The sequence below is a fragment of the Telopea speciosissima genome, chromosome 3, assembly GCF_018873765.1.
Source record: "Telopea speciosissima isolate NSW1024214 ecotype Mountain lineage chromosome 3, Tspe_v1, whole genome shotgun sequence".
In the NCBI taxonomy this organism is placed as follows: domain Eukaryota; kingdom Viridiplantae; phylum Streptophyta; class Magnoliopsida; order Proteales; family Proteaceae; genus Telopea; species Telopea speciosissima.
In genome coordinates, this window is record NC_057918.1 from 8506786 (window position 1) to 8524808 (window position 18023).

Consider the following 18023-nt stretch of genomic DNA (forward strand, 5'->3'; position numbering starts at 1 on the left):
AATGGTGTATAATTGTCTTCTATTCAGCATTGTATGAAGGATACTGAAATATCATGTGTTATGCCTGGCCAGTGTCATCATAGATTCAGCTGAAAATTTGTGGGAGCCATATCTTTTCCATGATTTGGTTGAAAATTTGCATCAGATAGAAATAGAAAAGAATAGCTTTAGTGCTAACTTTGCAGTAACCACACGATAGTTTGATTTAATATAAGAATGCACCAGGACCTGTAATGTAGTACTGGTTTGAATATCAAATCAGTAGCCAAAAAAAAAAAAAGATCTTTATTCAAAGAACAAACTTAGTTGATAATGGCTGTAATCTGAGATTTGTAATAACCAATATAACCAGCAGTAGCAAGAGAGGATTCACTCGGGCTCACACTGCAAGGCGACGATTGGAGCAGACACCAATCCTTTCTTCCTTGATCAAACACAAGTAGATTCTCAATGGAGAAGAGCAGTTGCAGCAGCAAGCAAGCTTCAAAGTTTTAAATCGTGGGTAAGGTATGAGAGCCTCTATACATTGTTTTATTTATAAAGCCAAAATCAGAAACTGAGTTGGACTAGGACATCCGCCCTAGCCGACTCTAATACAAAGTACTACCACTTAAAAGTAAACTAATCCAGCGTATTCTATTAAGTGTGTGGACCCAAGTAAAATAAAGCTAACTAAAGAAATGAAATAGCTACTTAAGTAAACCAGAATTGGTCCTGAACCAAACCAAAGACAAAAACATAAAATAAAAACTAGTATAGAATCAGTGCTAGGCCACAATTTGGCCTTTCCCTTTAGCCTTCTTCCTACTTGAGTTGGTCTTCAGATCCGCATCAACCTGTTTGCTGTGCTTTTGCTGAAGCACTCTCATACACTCACACATGCTTAAGTGGTGCAAAGCCCCTCGCTTTCCATTTAATTTTTGAATTGTTTCTTTATTCTTCTTGTTAGTGTTCCTTCCTCAATTTGCCATGATACTTCCAGTTGTGGATGGCAATACAGGCTTAAGTGAAATTATATTCTTTAACAAAGTATGCTACATTGGTATGACACGTTTCTTACTTTTTAGCTTCTTTGACATGATGGAACCTTATTCAGGTTGCAACAAAAACCGAGCCAAACAAAAATGCAGGGAATGCCATTCTTTATGAATGTGTTGAAACTATTATGAGCATTGAGGACAATAGTGGCTTGCGTGTACTTGCCATTAATATTTTGGGAAGATTCTTGTCAAACCGCGACAACAATATCAGGTCAGCTTTCTTTTGATACCTTTCACCTTGAGCATTACTCCAGTTTCTATATATCTCTGCAAATTTCTTTCAATTATAAGGGTAGAACTTTCCCCTATTGTAAGTATGTCTTCAAGACCTTATGCATGAGATGCCAAGCCCACAGAACAGAATGATGACTTCTACCCTTGTAACTTTTTTTTTATTTTCTAATTTCTTAAATTTCTTCAATGCATATACCCAATCAAGCATGGTAGGGCCTGATATGCAAAGACATTGAATGGATTTTCTTTCTTTCAAATAATTCCAATTTTCATTCTTCTATATGAGGGTGCCCATTCTAGAGGTGCTGGAAACCATATGTGCTTATGGACCAGTGTGACCTCTAGAACTGGGAAACTTTAGATGACCATGCAAAATGATGCATCCGTTTCACTGTTTAGCGTGTCTCATGAGGGAAAAATACACCCTCTTGTATAACTGTCTGTTCCACCTTCTTGAGATATTGTGATGTGGGAGCATCTTAGAGATGATTTCCTGTGGTTTGATAAACTACTGGTTCAGTATAAGTGTTTGGAAGCATTGTAAGTAAACAGGAAATTGGTTATTTCAGTCACTTCTATGAGAGCTTAATTTTTTGATGATCAAAACTTCTTTGTTTTGTGTGATTTTGGTGCTGCTTGAAAGATTAGTTGGCTACATTTCCAATGAGACCAATATTTTGTGGTTCAAATATATATTTGGAAAGTTATGACCAGCTTTCTAAGAGGGGGTGCCAATATGTGATGGAATTTCTATTTTAGAAAGTCTTGTTAGATGAGTCTATTTTGGGTTTATTTCATACATTAGTATTATTGTTTGTTTCCGAATGGGTTCAGCACTCATGGGAGTTGCTAAAATTGTAAACTAGAGCGAAATCAGAATTCTAGTAGGAGACAAATAGTGTCGGGAATTAGGGGTCTGTTTATTACCCTATAAAAAGTCTTGTAATCAGCATATTTTGTGTGGCATGGAATAGTTTTTGGTTATGAACTTATGATCAAGGGAGTGGTTCTCTTCTAAGTAGTTTGTTCATGGTGAGCAAGCCCTAATCTCTTTCTCTTTCATTTATTTTGTTTATAACTCTGTTTGGGTCCATTACCCGCAGGTTTTGTGAAGTTACCTGCGTCAGTTTGGCTTAGAGCCAATTGATCTAATATTATACTTTATAATGAATGTACATTTTTGTTGTGATGAGTTGAGGCAAAAGTTGGTAGAGTTTCATCAAGATCTTGGGCCTTGAGTATGATGCAGTTTCATAGGATATTGTTAGATATGGGCCAGAATACCGTGGGGGGTATTCTGGACTTTTTTCCTCTTATTTATGTTTATGTTTTGTATATGGGTTTAGTCCCACATTGCTTGTGTACATGGTTTTATGTTTCAACCATTCTTATAAATAAAGTGGGGCTTGGGGTGAAGAGATCATCCAGGCCTTTCCCTAATTTTAAATCTCTCAACATGGTATCAGAGCAGATTTCGAATTAGGGACCAACATCCTTCGATTTCAGTTTTTTTTCTCCCTCTCTCTCGATCTTCTTCTTCTCTCTTTCTCTCGGTTTCTTCCCCCTCTCTCTTTTTCTCTCTTTCTCCCTTGTTCTCTATCCTATATAGGGCAGCACTGATGAGGTGATCATGCGATCCAGTTGCTGCCCCCATTACCTCAATTATGCTCCATGATTCTGCTGCTCGATAGGAACAAGCCAGACTTGCCTGCGATATTGGTTCTTCAGTCTTTTTTTGGAGATTGCTTCTACAACAAAGGCATCACCACCTATCTTTGAAGACTACTACCTGCTGCAGGATATTTTTACTGGTTCAGTTCTTATCCCACAGAGTTGAAGACTTCCTTAAGATCGATTTCACCATTACAGGGTTTTTTTCAAAGCCCTGACAGTTATCGATCTTAGGGTTACTGCTGCCTATTGAACCTGAATTTCTGCAGGCTGCTTCTCCGCTTCTAAGGCACCACTCGACAGCAATTTGGGCTTCATCAGCTCAGTTTTTGAAGACCTCCCTGAGATAGATTCTCCATCATTACAGGGTTTTTTCAAAACCCTGACACCTATTGGTCTTCGGGCTGCTGCTGCTTCTCTGGATCTGATTTTTTGCAGGTGTTTTTCCTCAATTATAGAGGCTCCATCGACTTCAGTTTCAGTCCATTCTCTGCAGTTTTTTGGCCCCTTGTTTCCTTCATCGATTTCAGCCATTTAGGGTTTCTTCATAACCCTGACAGAATCGATTAGGGGTTTTCACTTGGTTGCTGGTTCTGTTTTTTGGAGACTTATTTAGTCTCAATATAAGGGGCTTCTTCTACATATTTCAGCTTGGAGGACTTATTGGACTTTTCTGCTGCCAGTATGGGCGATTCTTCCAATTCTACAGCCACCTCGGATCATAATGGCCACAGCAAGACAGACTACCACAGTTTTCCACCCAACCCTATTAAATTGGATGGCTCAAATTATCTCTTATGGTCCAGATCTGCCTCCTTTGCTATTGCTGGCCGTGGTCTCACCAGCCATATTAATGGCACTAATGTTATGCCCACTGAAACAGGGCCTGCTCAGGAAAAGTGGCTTGCTAATAATGGTGTTCTCATGTCTTACCTGATAGGCTCTATGACTTCAGATTTACAGCATAACTTCCTTCTTCTGGACACTGCCTCCCAGATTTGGGCTGCGTGCAAGGAAACATATGGGCAGCTTGGCAATGATGCCCAGGTATATGAACTCCGGAAGAAGGTCCTTCACACCTCTTAGGGAGATTTTTCAGTTTCGAAGTACTATGCTACGCTCCGTAGTCTATGGCAACAGTTGGACCATTTCTCTGATTTTCACCCTACTACAGTGGCTGATATTGCTTCCTATAAGAAGCACGTGGACAAGATCAGAGTCTATGATTTTTTGGCTGGCCTCAATGTGGAGTATGATGAGATCCGTGTTCAGGTGTTGGGCCATAAGCCTTTTCCCACACTTGAACAATCTTATGCATTGGTGTCTTCTAAGGAGAACCGTAGGGCTGCCATGTTGCACCCTCCTATTACTGACAGATCAGCTCTCAAGGCTGCTGCCCCTGCCACTCCTGCCCCTAGTGGTACTACTTCTCTTGGCGATTCTACTACAAGGACTGTTATTTGTGAGCACTGTCACAAACCCTATCACACCAAAGAGAAGTGCTGGAAACTTCATGGGAAACCAGCTGATTTTGAAGCTAAACGGGCTGCCAAGACCAAGACTAAGATCAAGGCCCATCAGACTGAGACTGTTACTGCAGCCCCTGCTATTGACACTGGTCTATCCCAGGATGATCTACAGGCACTCCTACGTATGCTAAGGTCTTCCACTGCTGCGGCTTCTACTACATCAGCTACTGCCAGCTCCCCTGTTCCTTCAGGTTCACACTTTACCCGGTCAGGTATTGCATTTGGGGGTCATTGGGCTTCTGTAGCTTCCCATCCTTGGATCATAGATTCTGGGGCTACAGATCATATGACTGGTTCCTCTAGTTTGTTTCATAGATACTCTCCCACTTTTGGGAAAGACAAGGTCAAGGTGGCTGATGGTTCTCTTTCTTCCATCTCTGGAAAGGGGATCATCAACTGTACTTCCTCTCTTCCCTTGTCTTCTGTTTTGCACATTCATAACTTTACTACTAACCTTCTTTCCATTAGTAGTATTACTTGTGATCTTAATTGCAAAGTCACTTTCTTTCCTTCTTATTGTGGATTTCAGGATTTGGAGTCTGGGAGGACGATTGGATTGGGTAAAGTGCACGGTGGGCTGTATCTGCTTGATGACGGTCGCTTCTCTCCACCACCATTACATTCTCCACCACACCAGAACTCCATGGTCTCTTCTGAGCTCTAGCAGTGGCACTCTCGGTTAGGTCACTCCCCTTTAGGGATTTTAGCTCATTTATTTCCTAGTTTGGTCACCCTTCGTACTAAGGATGATTTTTTTTGTGAGGCTTGTGTTCGGGCCAAACAGACACGTTCAAATTATCCTATTTCAAATAAAAGGAGTTCTTTTTGTTTTAATTTGGTGCATTCTGATGATTGGGGCCCTAGTCGTAAACCTTCTATTTCTGGTCATCGTTGGTTTGTCTCTTTCATTGGTTGTCATTCTCGGCATACCTGGGTGTATCTTTTGCACACAAAAAATCAAGTTTTTTCATGTTTTCAGCATTTTCATAAAATGATACAAACTCAGTTCCAGGCTACTCTCAAAGTCTTTGAGAAGTGATAATGGAACAGAGTATACAGAGTCCCAATTTAAAAAATATTTGGCTGACCATGGCATACTTCATCAAACTAGTTGTGTTGATATCCCTGCCCAGAATGGTGTGGCAGAACGCAAGAATCACCACTTGTTAGAGATGGCCAGGGCTTTGATGTTTGAGAGGAATGTCCCATCTCAATATTGGGGGGATGCGGTAATCATTGCAGCCTATCTCATCAATCGGCTGCCTTCTAGGGTTCTTGACTCTCATAGCCCCTCTGATGTTTTAATAGGAAATTCCTCCTTTATTGTGCCTCCCAAGGTGTTTGGTTGTGTGTGTTATGTTAGGGATACTAGATCTCCTGGCAAACTTGAACATCAGGGACTTCGTTGTATTTTCTTGGGTTATTCTCCGACCCAGAAAGGTTACAAGTGTTACCATCCCCCTTCCCGCCATACCATGGTTAGCACGGATGTTCTTTTCTATGAGTCCCTTTCTTACTATTCTTCGCCACCTCTTCAGGGGGAGAGTTCTAGTGAAGATGTGCCTTTTGAGATTCCTCTACCAGAGGTTCCTCAGGCTGCTGTCCAGCCTACTTTATCACCACCCACGGCTGCTGTCCAGCCTACTTTACAACCGCCCACGGTTGTTGCCCAGCCTACTTTGGATGTCCAACTTCATCTGGCTGTTCCTCCCTCACTTGATGGGAATCCTTTACAGGGGGAGACCATAGAAAATAGTGTTGTTAATGTTCCTATCCAGGGGGAGCTGACTACAGTTCAGAGGACTATTGGTGAATTTCAGAAGAGAATTAACAACTCCAACATCATCACCTATACAAGGGGCAGATCCAACAGAGGGCAGCTACAAACCACTGTAGTACCAGTACCCATCTAATTGCCGGCTCCAGACCCGGATCCTTCATCTCCTGGTAATCCCTCTCCTTCCGACCTACCTATTGCTCATTGCAAAGGTACTAGGACTTGCACTTTACATCCCATATCTCGCTTTGTTTCGTATGGTTCTCTTTCTCCTTCTTTCCGTGCTTTTGTATCCTCTCTTTCTTCTGTCTCTATTCCCAAAAATTGGCAGGAAGCATATACAGATGGAAAGTGGAAGGTTGCAATGTTGGAAGAAATGAGAGCACTACACAAAAATAACACGTGGGATCTTGTGGCTCTTCCTCCAAGGAAAAAACCAGTGGGATGTAAATGGGTCTTCGTGGTCAAACAGAAGGCTGATGGTTCAGTGGATCGATATAAGGCACGTCTGGTTGCAAAGGGGTTCACTCAGACTTATAGAGTTGACTACTAGGAGACCTTTGCACCAGTGGCAAAGCTCAACACTATCAGGGTGTTATTATCTTGTGCTGCAAATCTTGGGTGGGATCTTCAGCAGTTAGATGTAAAGAATGCCTTCCTCCATGGGGAGCTTGAGGAGGAGGTATATATAGACATTCCACCAGGCTTCTTTGATGACAGGACTAGGGGCAAAGTCTGTAAGTTGAAACGTGCTCTCAATGGGTTGAAGCAGTCACCTAGGGCCTGGTTCGGCAGATTTCATAAGGCTATGATTTCAGCAGGTTATAAGCAGAGCAATGCTGATCACACCTTGTTCATCAGACGAGTTGGTGACAAGGTTACTCTACTTATAGTCTATGTGGATGATATTGTGGTGACTGGTAATGATGATGCTGCTATCGGGGATTTGAAGCTTCTCCTTGGCCGTGAGTTTGAGGTCAAAGATCTAGGCTCTCTAAAATATTTTCTAGGGATAGAAGTTGCTCGCTCTTCAAAGGGCATCTTTCTTTCTCAACGAAAATATTTCCTTGATCTACTGACTGAGACAAGGCTGTTAGGCTGTCATCCTTCAGATACTCCTCTGGATGCTACTACAAAACTTAGGGAGAAAGAGGGGGAACCTGCTGACAAGGGTGGTTATCAGCGGTTAGTGGGCAAACTAATCTATCTTTCTCACACCAGACCTGACATAGCAGTTGCTGTAAGTATGGTGAACCAGTTCATGCATGATCCCTATTCCTCTCATATGGATGCAGTCCGTCGTATTTTGAGGTATTTGAAGTCTACTCCAGGAAAGGGAATTCTCTTATCTCCTAATGGTCACCTCAAGGTTGAAGCTTATACTGATGCCGATTGGGCTGGTTCTTCTGACAGAAAATCTATCTCTGGCTATTGTTCCTTTGTGGGTGGGAACCTTGTCACATGGCGTAGCAAAAAGCAGAATGTTGTGGCAAGGACCAGTGCTAAAGCCGAGTTTCGTGCGATGGCCCAAGGCATTTGTGTACTTCTATGGCTTAGAGGATTATTACAGGATATTGGTGTTGCTGTCCATCTTCCAATGATGCTTTATTGTGACAATAAAGCTGCCATTAGCATTGCTCATAATCTTGTCCAGCATGATCGCACTAAACACGTGGAGGTTGACAGACATTTCATCAAGGAAAAGCTTGAAGCTGGCCTCATTTGTGTTCCCTTTGTGAAGTCTACTGATCAGCTGGCAGATGTGTTCACTAAGGGGCTAAATAGCAAGTTGTTTCATCCTATATAAGTCAAGTTGGGCATGCATGATATATATGCTATAACTTGAGGGGGAGTGTTAGATATGGGCTAGAATACCGTGGGGGGGTATTCTGGACTTTTTCCCTCTTATTTATGTTTATGTTTTGTATATGGGTTTAGTCCCACATTGCTTGTGTACATGGTTTTATGTTTCAACCATTCTTATAAATAAAGTGGGGCTTGGGGTGAAGAGATCATCCAAGCCTTTCCCTAATTTTAAATCTCTCAACAGATATTGACCCTCAGTTTTGGGGCGTTAAATCATCATGGTAGGGCAACTCATACCCTAGAGACTTAGACTCGAAAGCTTCTCTTTGCTGTGAGATTCGACCCTTTGAAGAAACCGGCAACTGTGAAGTTCGCCTGGTCTGATTTCAGGGATCAAATACTCTTTATTTAGTTGATAATGGGAACTGTTATTGATTGGGCTTGATAAAGCTTTGAGATAGCTATCTAATCACAAAATTTGAGATTGATTGGTGTTATCTTGAAGAAGTTCTCTCAACTAAACTCATATTTTGTTACCGCCCTTGCTGTTTGGTTGGAGGTTGAAGACAACCTCAAATCGTGGGTGGTTTTCTTTAAAAAAAATATATTATTTTGTTTTTCCCATATTGAACCTTCTTTCTTTAATCTCTTTAGTCCTTATTTTATCTTTCCTTTCAAGTGTACCCTCACTCAAGAAATACTAATCCACTTTACATCCTTGTTTACCAAGTAGCACCTTATTCTGGTTATTTACGGTCCTGCTACTCCCCCTTGCAAACTTGGAGTTATTTACAGAATTTCCATTTTTTCCTACTTTTGGCTATTGTACAATTGGGTGGGTCCATAGCAAACCCAAACAGGGTTTTTGGAATCTGGGATCACACCAGAGTTGTTCTCTTTAATTTTGGATGTATGAAGACACCTGATTCAGTGACTTTAAAGGATCCTTTGCAGGAGGGTTCTTTTAACATTATTCCATTGGCTTTTAGTACCCCGCCTTACCACTGGGAAGATGGAACTATAAACTTGGAAGTAATCAAACTCCTTTCTTGTGCGATGTAAGGGGGCACAACAGAAGATGTCCAGCTGCTAGGGTTTAGCCTTCTGTTTTTACTTTTTAGTTGGAAAGTGGGAACATATTGGTCAACTAATGACTCTTGGTTTTTTAATTAGTTCTCTTTTCAAAAATTTGCCATCTGCTTCCATAGTTCAAATTCGTAAGTCATAAGCCTCTTGTTCCGTCTTACTGATATTTGATATGTTTCACTCTTCCAGTAACTATAAAACAAAGGTTGTGGTCATTCTCCTTATGAGTTTGTCTTAGTGCTTTAACAATTAGTTGGAACTTATGGAAATATTCTGTGCGTTTATCTTATTTATAGCTTATGTAGTTAAATCCATGCCCGTTGTCAGATATGTTGCATTGAATATGCTGATGAAGGCTATTGCAGTAGATGCCCAAGCAGTGCAGAGGCATCGGGCAACAATTTTGGAATGTGTAAAGGTATTGTACTCGTATGATTGGTTGTTCTTGGTTGTCACTCAAAATTCAAGCATTATAGTACCTTTTTTTTGGGTTAATGCTTCATCAGGCTCCTAATTGGTCAAAAGTGCTCTCATATAAGCATATATTACTTACTAGAAAATCAAGACACATTATGACATATGATTATCTATCCAGTGTATTTTAGTCTGTATATCTGACAGCATCTGATGTGTTCTTTTTGACTAAGCTTCAGTGTAAATTTTTTTGTTCTATTTACAATTTTGAGATGTATCAATGTTGGACAAGGTTCCATTGAATATTTGGGATGCCTTAATATCATTTCTGATAATTTATTTTGTCAAGTTACTGAAAAATTCCCACACACCCCCCCCCCCAAAAAAAAAGAAGAGAAAATTGAGGTGCAACTTGTTCCTGTAAATTACCAATAATGGAAAATGCTGTTGTTTATGCAAATCTCCTCATGATATTTACCCCCCTTCAAAAATGTCTTAGACTCTTACTAAGTTATGAATTAGTAAATATAGCTGGCCATACTTATCATTGATTTGAGGTATCCAACTCATAAACCTTTCAACTTAACAGGATTCAGATGCTTCCATTCGGAAGAGGGCACTTGAACTCATCTATCTGCTAGTGAATGAAAGCAATGTGAAGCCTTTGACAAAAGAGCTTGTTGATTATCTGGAAATAAGCGATCAAGAATTCAAGGGAGATCTTACTGCCAAAATTTGCTCGATTGTTGAAAAGTAAGAAAAAGTTACCTGATTCTTATAATTTTTGTTCTCCTAGTATTTTGTTCTCCTAGTAGAAGTCTTTGCCCTTGGCTTTAAAGTTGCAGATGGTTTATGAAATTTTACTTGACAGGCTGTATTTGCATGATCAGGACTTGGTTTTGGTCTGTTGCATGTCGTTTCAGTGGAAAGTAAACCATAATAAATTGGGAGCCAAAATGGCTGGTAAACCCAAGCATGGATTTTTTTTCCCTAGAATTTTAACCAACAGTTGAGATGGCATAACTAAGATCAAGTTTTGAGAGTTCGACAGGAATAGGTTATTTTGGCATCTGTCAAATCGGAATATTTCCTCGAAACGGTCGAAATCTGGTTGAAGTTTGTTAGAAATTTGGGAAATGAAGTTAAATGAGGTTTAATTTGGGAAATACGTAGAATTTTCCAATGAAACTTTAGAGGATGCTGATTTAAGCGTTAATACATACATATATTAGATGTAAAAAAAAACCCCAGAGTGGTAGTTTTGTTTTGCACCCTATTTTACAAGTGTATAGCGCATGTATTGTGTCCTTGCAACCTAGAGGGTTGGCCTCGGCGCAATGGTAAGGTTTCTCCATTGCGATCTAATGGTCGTGGGTTCAAGTCAGGAAACAGCCTCTCCGTGAAGCAGGGGTAAGGCTGCGTACATTACGACCATCCCCAAACCCCGCAGTGTATATATATATAAAGCAGGTATTTTGTTAATCAAAATATTGACAAGAAGTTATTCATACTATTGTCAATGCATTTTCATTAGCAATCAACCTAATGCACTAACATACGAGTACATGGGCCTGACAAAGCCAGTTCAACTTAATCTTTCTTTGGGAAAATGGCTTTCAAGAAAGTTGGGGGTTTTAAATTTTTAATGTTGCAAAACTCCAACAAACTTTCATATTATTATGTGAATGTCATGTAAGCATCTAAACATTGCTCAAATCTAGCAAGGAAATTGTACCAAGATGCTAATCTTTAGGGGATTATCTTTTTCTTGAAGTTTCAATCCAAATATGGGCAAAGATCCTTGAATCTCCTTCCAATCTTCTTGTGAGAGCGTAGATGTGTTTGGGAGAGGTTTAAATCTCCTAAGGTTTGTAAATTCAATCATAATAAAATATATTTTTATTTGATTCTTTGAGATACTTAACAGTCTCTCTTCGAAAAATCTGAATAAAGGAAATACATTTTTGTAGAAAACCTAGGACCTGTAACCAGTAACTCTAGAGAGAAGAAAAGAGAGAAGAGAAGATGGAAGTTGTAAATTACTTGAATGAATTAATTGATAGGTACGCCCCTCTATTTATAATAGAGGGGAAATTACAAATAGACTAAACTAGGCGATGTGGGACTAAAACCCACAAAGCCGACATAAACTAATAACATAATAAATAAACTAACCCCAAAAGGACCAGAATACCCCCACGGTATTCTGGATTACATATTCCAACACTCCCCCTCAAGCTGGATTGTACAAATAAGAGAAGAAGGAAAATCCAGCTTGAACTAAATAAAAAAAAGAACTCCATAATAATGCTAACACTCTCCCTCAAGTTGGCGCATACAAAGTACTAATGCCCAACTTGAACAAAATGGGAAAAAAACTAAGTTGCAGCAGAATCCAGTTTGACATATGAATGCAGCTCCCAAATAAATCTTCAAGAACTTGAAAAATTAGATTTTCAAAACTTGGACAGACATGATCAGCAAACCGGAACTGGAATGTCTTCCAAAAAAGGCAGCTTTCAACGACCTTCAATAGCTATCCAGTGATGAATCTCAGGTTGTCATAGTGCCATAGAATCTTGAAGGAAAATAACTAGAACAGCAAGTAGCGAAAAACAAACTGAATCAGGCAGCGGAAAAAATACCGTATCAACCCAACTGAAAATCCTCAAATAGGCAACAACCAAATATCTTCAATACTCTTCAATACTTCAATCTCCCCCTTACGGCAAACTCAACCCAATAACAAAGGATACCCAATAGCAATGGTGGAGAAAACTGATCTTCTATGTTTTGCACCAATGTTCTTGTATGTTCTGCGTTCTGCAATGTCTGCAGGTGTATTGTACATAATCCCCCCCTCACGTGTAGTACACGTGAACATAACAGAGATGATGTAAGAGATAGGGCAAAAACATAATATTCCAAAATTTTCCAAGAGGTGCTAAGGGTAATGAAAAAGGAAGAAATGGCAAATTAGAGAATACCATTATCGTCCAAAGTGGTTATGGGTATATGCCAAAGGTATGGGATATGAAGGGAATTAGAATTATTGAAAGGGAACGGTGTTGGAAAAAAAAAAAGAAGGATGGCATGTCTATAATTCGGTGGAAATCCATTTTTAAATACAAACCAAGCCAAAGGGCAAACTGATAATAAACCAGAATTTTCAAGGGTCAATTGGGTAGTCAAATAGGGGAATGTATTAAAAGATAATGGCAGTTCCGTAAATAACCAGAATTTTGTAAGGGGCCCTTGGTAAATAAAAAAGTAATGGATCAAAGAAACATTGCAAATAACATAAAGTTGAATAAGGGATGGCATTCTGGTAAATATGGTGAACAGGTTAGGATTCCTTTGAAAAAAAAACAAAGAAGGCCATAGGGTGTAGGAGTAAATAACTTCAAAAAATAAGTGTAAAGCTGGAAACTCAAATAAGGTAATGATGGCACATGATGACATGAAAATTTAGAGAATGGCTTAAGTGAAATAAATAGAGAAAGGAGGGGTAATAATTAAAGGTAGGGTAATAGCATTAAATACCACCAACAACAAAGAAGCCATTCGTAAAAAGATACTTCACTAACACAAATAGAGAAGATGGGGGCAAACTTGGAAAATAGGGAATAAAACAAGGTGGAACCTGAAAAATAGGGCTTAACTGAGAAAGTGTTGGAGACCTTCACGGTACCAACTAGGGGTAATATGGGAAAAGAAAATGATGAGAATTTAGAGTCCCGACTGTCTTCTACCTCTTGACATTCACGGCTCTGAACCAGCGGAAACAAAGGGGAAACCAAGGGGTATACCTTCTTCAATCCTCACAGTCACGCAACCAGCCACTGAGAAACCAGAATAGGAATTGTCTTCAACCCATCAACTTTCAAGAACCACGGAAGAAATAGCAGCACCAAATAGATAGAAGTAAATGGCCACAATGAAGAGGAAGTCTTATTCCTCATGAAACAGAGGCAGCAACCAACAGAAGAACTGCAGATTTGATTGCACAAGTAAACCTTCGATAGCAATCGAAGTAAACAACAGCAGCGACAGTCGATGAATCTATCCAAATAAAGTTTCCCACAGCAAGAATCACCCTGGAAACCAGAAATCGAAGAACTCAACCATAGCAGTAGAGCTTCTTCAACCATTGACGGTGGCAGGGGTATTGTAGTAGCGGCAGCTTATCACGTACCCAACAAGGAATAAATTCCTCAAATAAAAGCAGCAGCAAACAAGAACCAGATCCGAAATTGGCCAGAAAAAAGAGCTGTTCCCAATAATAACCTTGATTGATCTCCAAGGAATCTTCAAACAGAACAGCAATCGATTCCAAAAAAAACACACTGTAGAAAATAGATCTCCGAAAAATCGGATCTGAACCTGAGCAAATCAAATCAGCAACTCAATGTATGAAACCCTAGTTCTTCTTCTTCTTCGATGAACTAGGGTTCTTTCTAAAAAGAAGGAACCCTAAACGACTCTCAAAACAGCAATCTCGGAGAGAATCAGTCACTGGTTGCCTAGCTCTGATACCATGTAGAAAACCTAGGACCTGTAACCAGTAACTCTAGAGAGAAGAAAAGAGAGAAGAGAAGATGGAAGTTGTAAATTACTTGAATGAATTAATTGATAGGTACACCCCTCTATTTATAATAGAGGGGAAATTACAAATAGACTAAACTAGGCAATGTGGGACTAAAACCCACATAGCCGACATAAACTAATAACATAATAAATAAACTAACCCCAAAAGGACCAGAATACCGTGGGGTATTCTGGATTACATATTCCAACAACTTCTAATCAGTCCATTCAACTGTAACAAAGAAGTCTAAATAGGCAATCATTTGTGCTCCGGAACTCTAGTTATCTTTAAATAATGAGAAAATTCTAGATACCCACCTTTTATTTAAAATTTTTCCTGCACAGCTCGTGAGTATCATATTTCAATTAAATTAAGGCAGGCCACACCTGCCTGCATCACATTCCTTGTTTGTGCATCCTTGTAAGCGAAGTCACATATACTAAGATTTAACAGTCAGGCAGATCTGACTCCTTGATAAATTTTTGCCGCGACACCAGCTCCCAAATCCATGTGATTTAGAATATTAATGAATATTCAATGATATCTTTCAAATGCATGAGTATCTTATATGAGCATTCTCTTCTTCCCACAGGTTTTCCCCAGAAAAACTATGGTACATTGATCAGATCCTCAAGGTCCTCTCCGAGGTTGGTACTAAACCATGAATTGAGGTTCCTTTGTATGATTCTGGGTGTCACTTGGATGCCTTTTCAGGGTATCTAAATATTTTGATTAAACGTTGTTTCATATATCAGGGGAGATTTGTAGGGAAATTTGTTGTTAAGAATTCCTTGGTGTCCTGCTCTTTGAAGGAAACCATTCTTATTTACCCTTAATCGTCATATAGATATACTATGACTAATGTCTATATCTAAAGGGAAACCTCTTTCTAAGATTTTTCAATATCTGCTGTCAAAAAGCTGTTATCACTAATTTAATTGATTTTAATGTAATAATTTATGCAAACTCATGGCCTTGATCCTCTTGGTTGACCTGCTATGATTGAGATAAATTTAGAGCTTGTCTGAATAGTAGTTTTGAAGATTTAGAATTATTCCAGGTCGTTGTGTTGAATCCAAGTTAGAGCTTGTTTGAGCAATGTGTTTGAAGATTTTCAGGTCTAGTGATGAAAATGCAACATGGTTTTGCCGTTGACATGTGGAACATGAATGGTTTGGCAAGAATGGAGGATTGGGGTGTTCTTTGGGGTGTTAGGGTTTCGTTTATTTACTGTACATGATAAAATGCTAAATTTGCTTCCTCTCTTATCATTTACCAATTCAAATAGTTCTCTAATTTTCTTTATGAAATTCGGTATCATGATGTGAAATCTTTATGTTTCTCTGTTTCTTTGTCATCTCTTTTCCTTTCCTTGGAAGTCAAGTTGGGAAGTGACCCTGTAACCTCATGGTTTCTGTTCGGAATTTCAATCATTGTATCAATGAGTTCTCCCTTTTTAACTTTGATATTGGAAAAGGAATTATAAATCTACTCTGCTTAAAATTTTGATGTGAAATATGAGATCCCACATCAAGAAGATTGTTTCAAGGGTTGATCTTTGTTTTGAGTTGAGTAGAATTGGTTCTGGATGGTTTATTATTGCTGAATGAAAAAGAAGGAATCCTGATTAGGATTTCCATGTTGAGATGAATGTAGGTGTACCATTTTGGGATTGAAAAAAAAGAAAAGAAAAGAAATTGATAGTGTGAAGGATAGAGTTAGGGGTTTAATTGGTGTGTCTAGGTGGCAGTGTTGAATTTCTTGAAGTTTTAAGCTTTTTAAAAAGAATTTGGCGATAGCAAAGCTGTCAAGGATGCTGATGCAATTCTCATCCCCTGGAAGAAGATTTTAGGATTTAGGTTAGGCCCATATTTAAGTCCCCAATAGGTTATATGGGTCATGGCTAAGTAATTTTGAGTTTTGTATTGTAACGAGCCCATTCTATGAGCCCAAATATTAGGTATTTATGGCCTATATGGGATTAAGTAGTTAGTTTCTAATTCCATGTAATGAACTACTTAGTGGTTAATATAGAATTATAGAAATTAAGTAGAAGTTTCTAATTTTGTTATTTTTATTTTTGCATGTAATAGCAATGGATCCTCTAGAGTCTAGAAGGATTCCATCCTAGTTTCTATTTTATTTGCTTTCTATGTTCCTTGTAATAGCTAAGGTTCCTTTCTAGAAAGGATTCCTTTTTATTGTTTGCTAGACAGCCAAGTAGCAAGGAGAGTTTCTATTATTGTAATCTGGCCATTGGCTATTATAAATAATGTAGGTCCTGCTGCCCAGAGATTTTTGCTTTTGATCAATTGATTGTTTCTCGTTGATGGTGATGCTAAGAGTAACTCTTGTGGTGAAGCAAGTGGCAACCCAAGGTGGTGAATCCTTGGTTTGGAACTGGTGGCAAAGCCTTTCCCGCAGGCCGTAGGTGGTGAAGCCTTTCGTCATATCCCCTTCTCCTTTTCTCCTTTCTTTCTTTCTTTTTTTATTCACTGTTTGCCAATATTCCAATAAATATTCTCTCCAATGTGGCCTCTTAATAGGTGATTTCTGAACTTCTTTTCTATGCTCACTTAATCCTTTATTATTGCTCTCCAAGTTTTCTTTGTCTGGTATTATTTTTAACTGCTGTTACAGGTCTGTAATAGGAATATTTGACAGCATATGTGTCTGAAGTTCAATCTCTGTTTTATGAGAATCTACCCATCAGATTGAGTTTATTTATAATAGCCAAGTGTGTGTGTGTGTGTGTGTTGGGGGGGGGTGTGAATTAGCGTTTATAGCCACTTGTAATATACCACTTGTCTTTGTTCGATTTAGGTTGCCGAACCATTCTAAACGTTAGAGTCTTGTAGAAAGTTGTCCCAAAATCCCCTGCTTATAGGTCAAGCAAACCTCTTCAAAAATTAGCCGTTAGACATCCTAACGATCATATTTTCGGGCCGGGTGGATGTCCACTCCCGTGCATGTCCGTGGAACATGGGACCAGTTTGGCCTTTTCGGCGTGGATGCCCATCCTTCCTCGTGGACATCCGTCACAGCTTTGCTTCCGAACGGTGATCGGTACATTGGCCATAACTTTCTCGTCTGAGCTCGGATTGATCTGATTCTTGAACCATATGAAAGATGACTCAAAGAGCTACGAATCTCTTCCAGGTTTGAGCTCGGGCCAAAGATGAATGCACAAGGTCCTAAATTGCTCATGAAGTTGCAGGTTGACAGAACCAGCATTTTGAACAGCTTGGACCAGTCCTGCTGTTTGAGCCATAACTTCTCATCTGTATATCTGATCAACCTAATTCCAAATCCTAATGAAAGATGACTTGAATTCAATAGGTCTCATATTGATCACTTCATGACTGACTCATTCTATGTTCAGGCATTGCATCCATCATGTGTTCGGTTGGGGTTAAGTTGCTATGGTCAACCTTCTAACTTGGAGCTTTACTCCACTTAAGCTTAGGTGACTTAAAGCTAAGTCCTTGTGGGGGTCTAAGTGCTATGAGAATCAATTTCAAACTTAGTAATTTAAAATGCAAGACAAGTTGAAACTAAATCCTAAGTCTTCACAACACCAAGACTTGAGGAGGCGTGTTCCACTTGGTGTTAATGAAGTGAAGCTTCATCTTCAAGTAGGATTCTCAACTTCATGCCACCAATTTCGTCCAAGCTTGATCTTGATCTTCCAATTTGGAAAGCTTGCTTCGACAAATCCTTCCACTTTCTTGGGCTTGCCTTCATGAAATACCTTGACGCTTGAGAGGATATCAACTAACAATTCAAGCTTATGTTTTTTCATCAACAAACACGAGTTAGTAGTCACCAAAAATATATTTAAACATGCAATGTTTCAATACAACTCCGACATGGATTAC

General features: G+C 39.3%; 1 protein-coding gene across 4 annotated transcripts in view; it reads left to right on the plus strand.

Moving 5' to 3' along the window:
- The window catches only part of LOC122653784 (AP-1 complex subunit gamma-2-like), a 47345-nt gene that overhangs the window by 10917 nt on the left and 18405 nt on the right, over positions 1 to 18023 (plus strand). For all 4 annotated transcript variants that reach the window (XM_043847720.1, XM_043847719.1, XM_043847721.1 and 1 more), the window contains 4 exons: positions 1097 to 1251; positions 9471 to 9561; positions 10147 to 10310; positions 14738 to 14792. In XM_043847720.1, coding sequence (XP_043703655.1) covers positions 1097 to 1251; positions 9471 to 9561; positions 10147 to 10310; positions 14738 to 14792 — 465 coding nt within the window. The remainder of the gene's footprint in view (positions 1 to 1096; positions 1252 to 9470; positions 9562 to 10146; positions 10311 to 14737; positions 14793 to 18023) is intronic.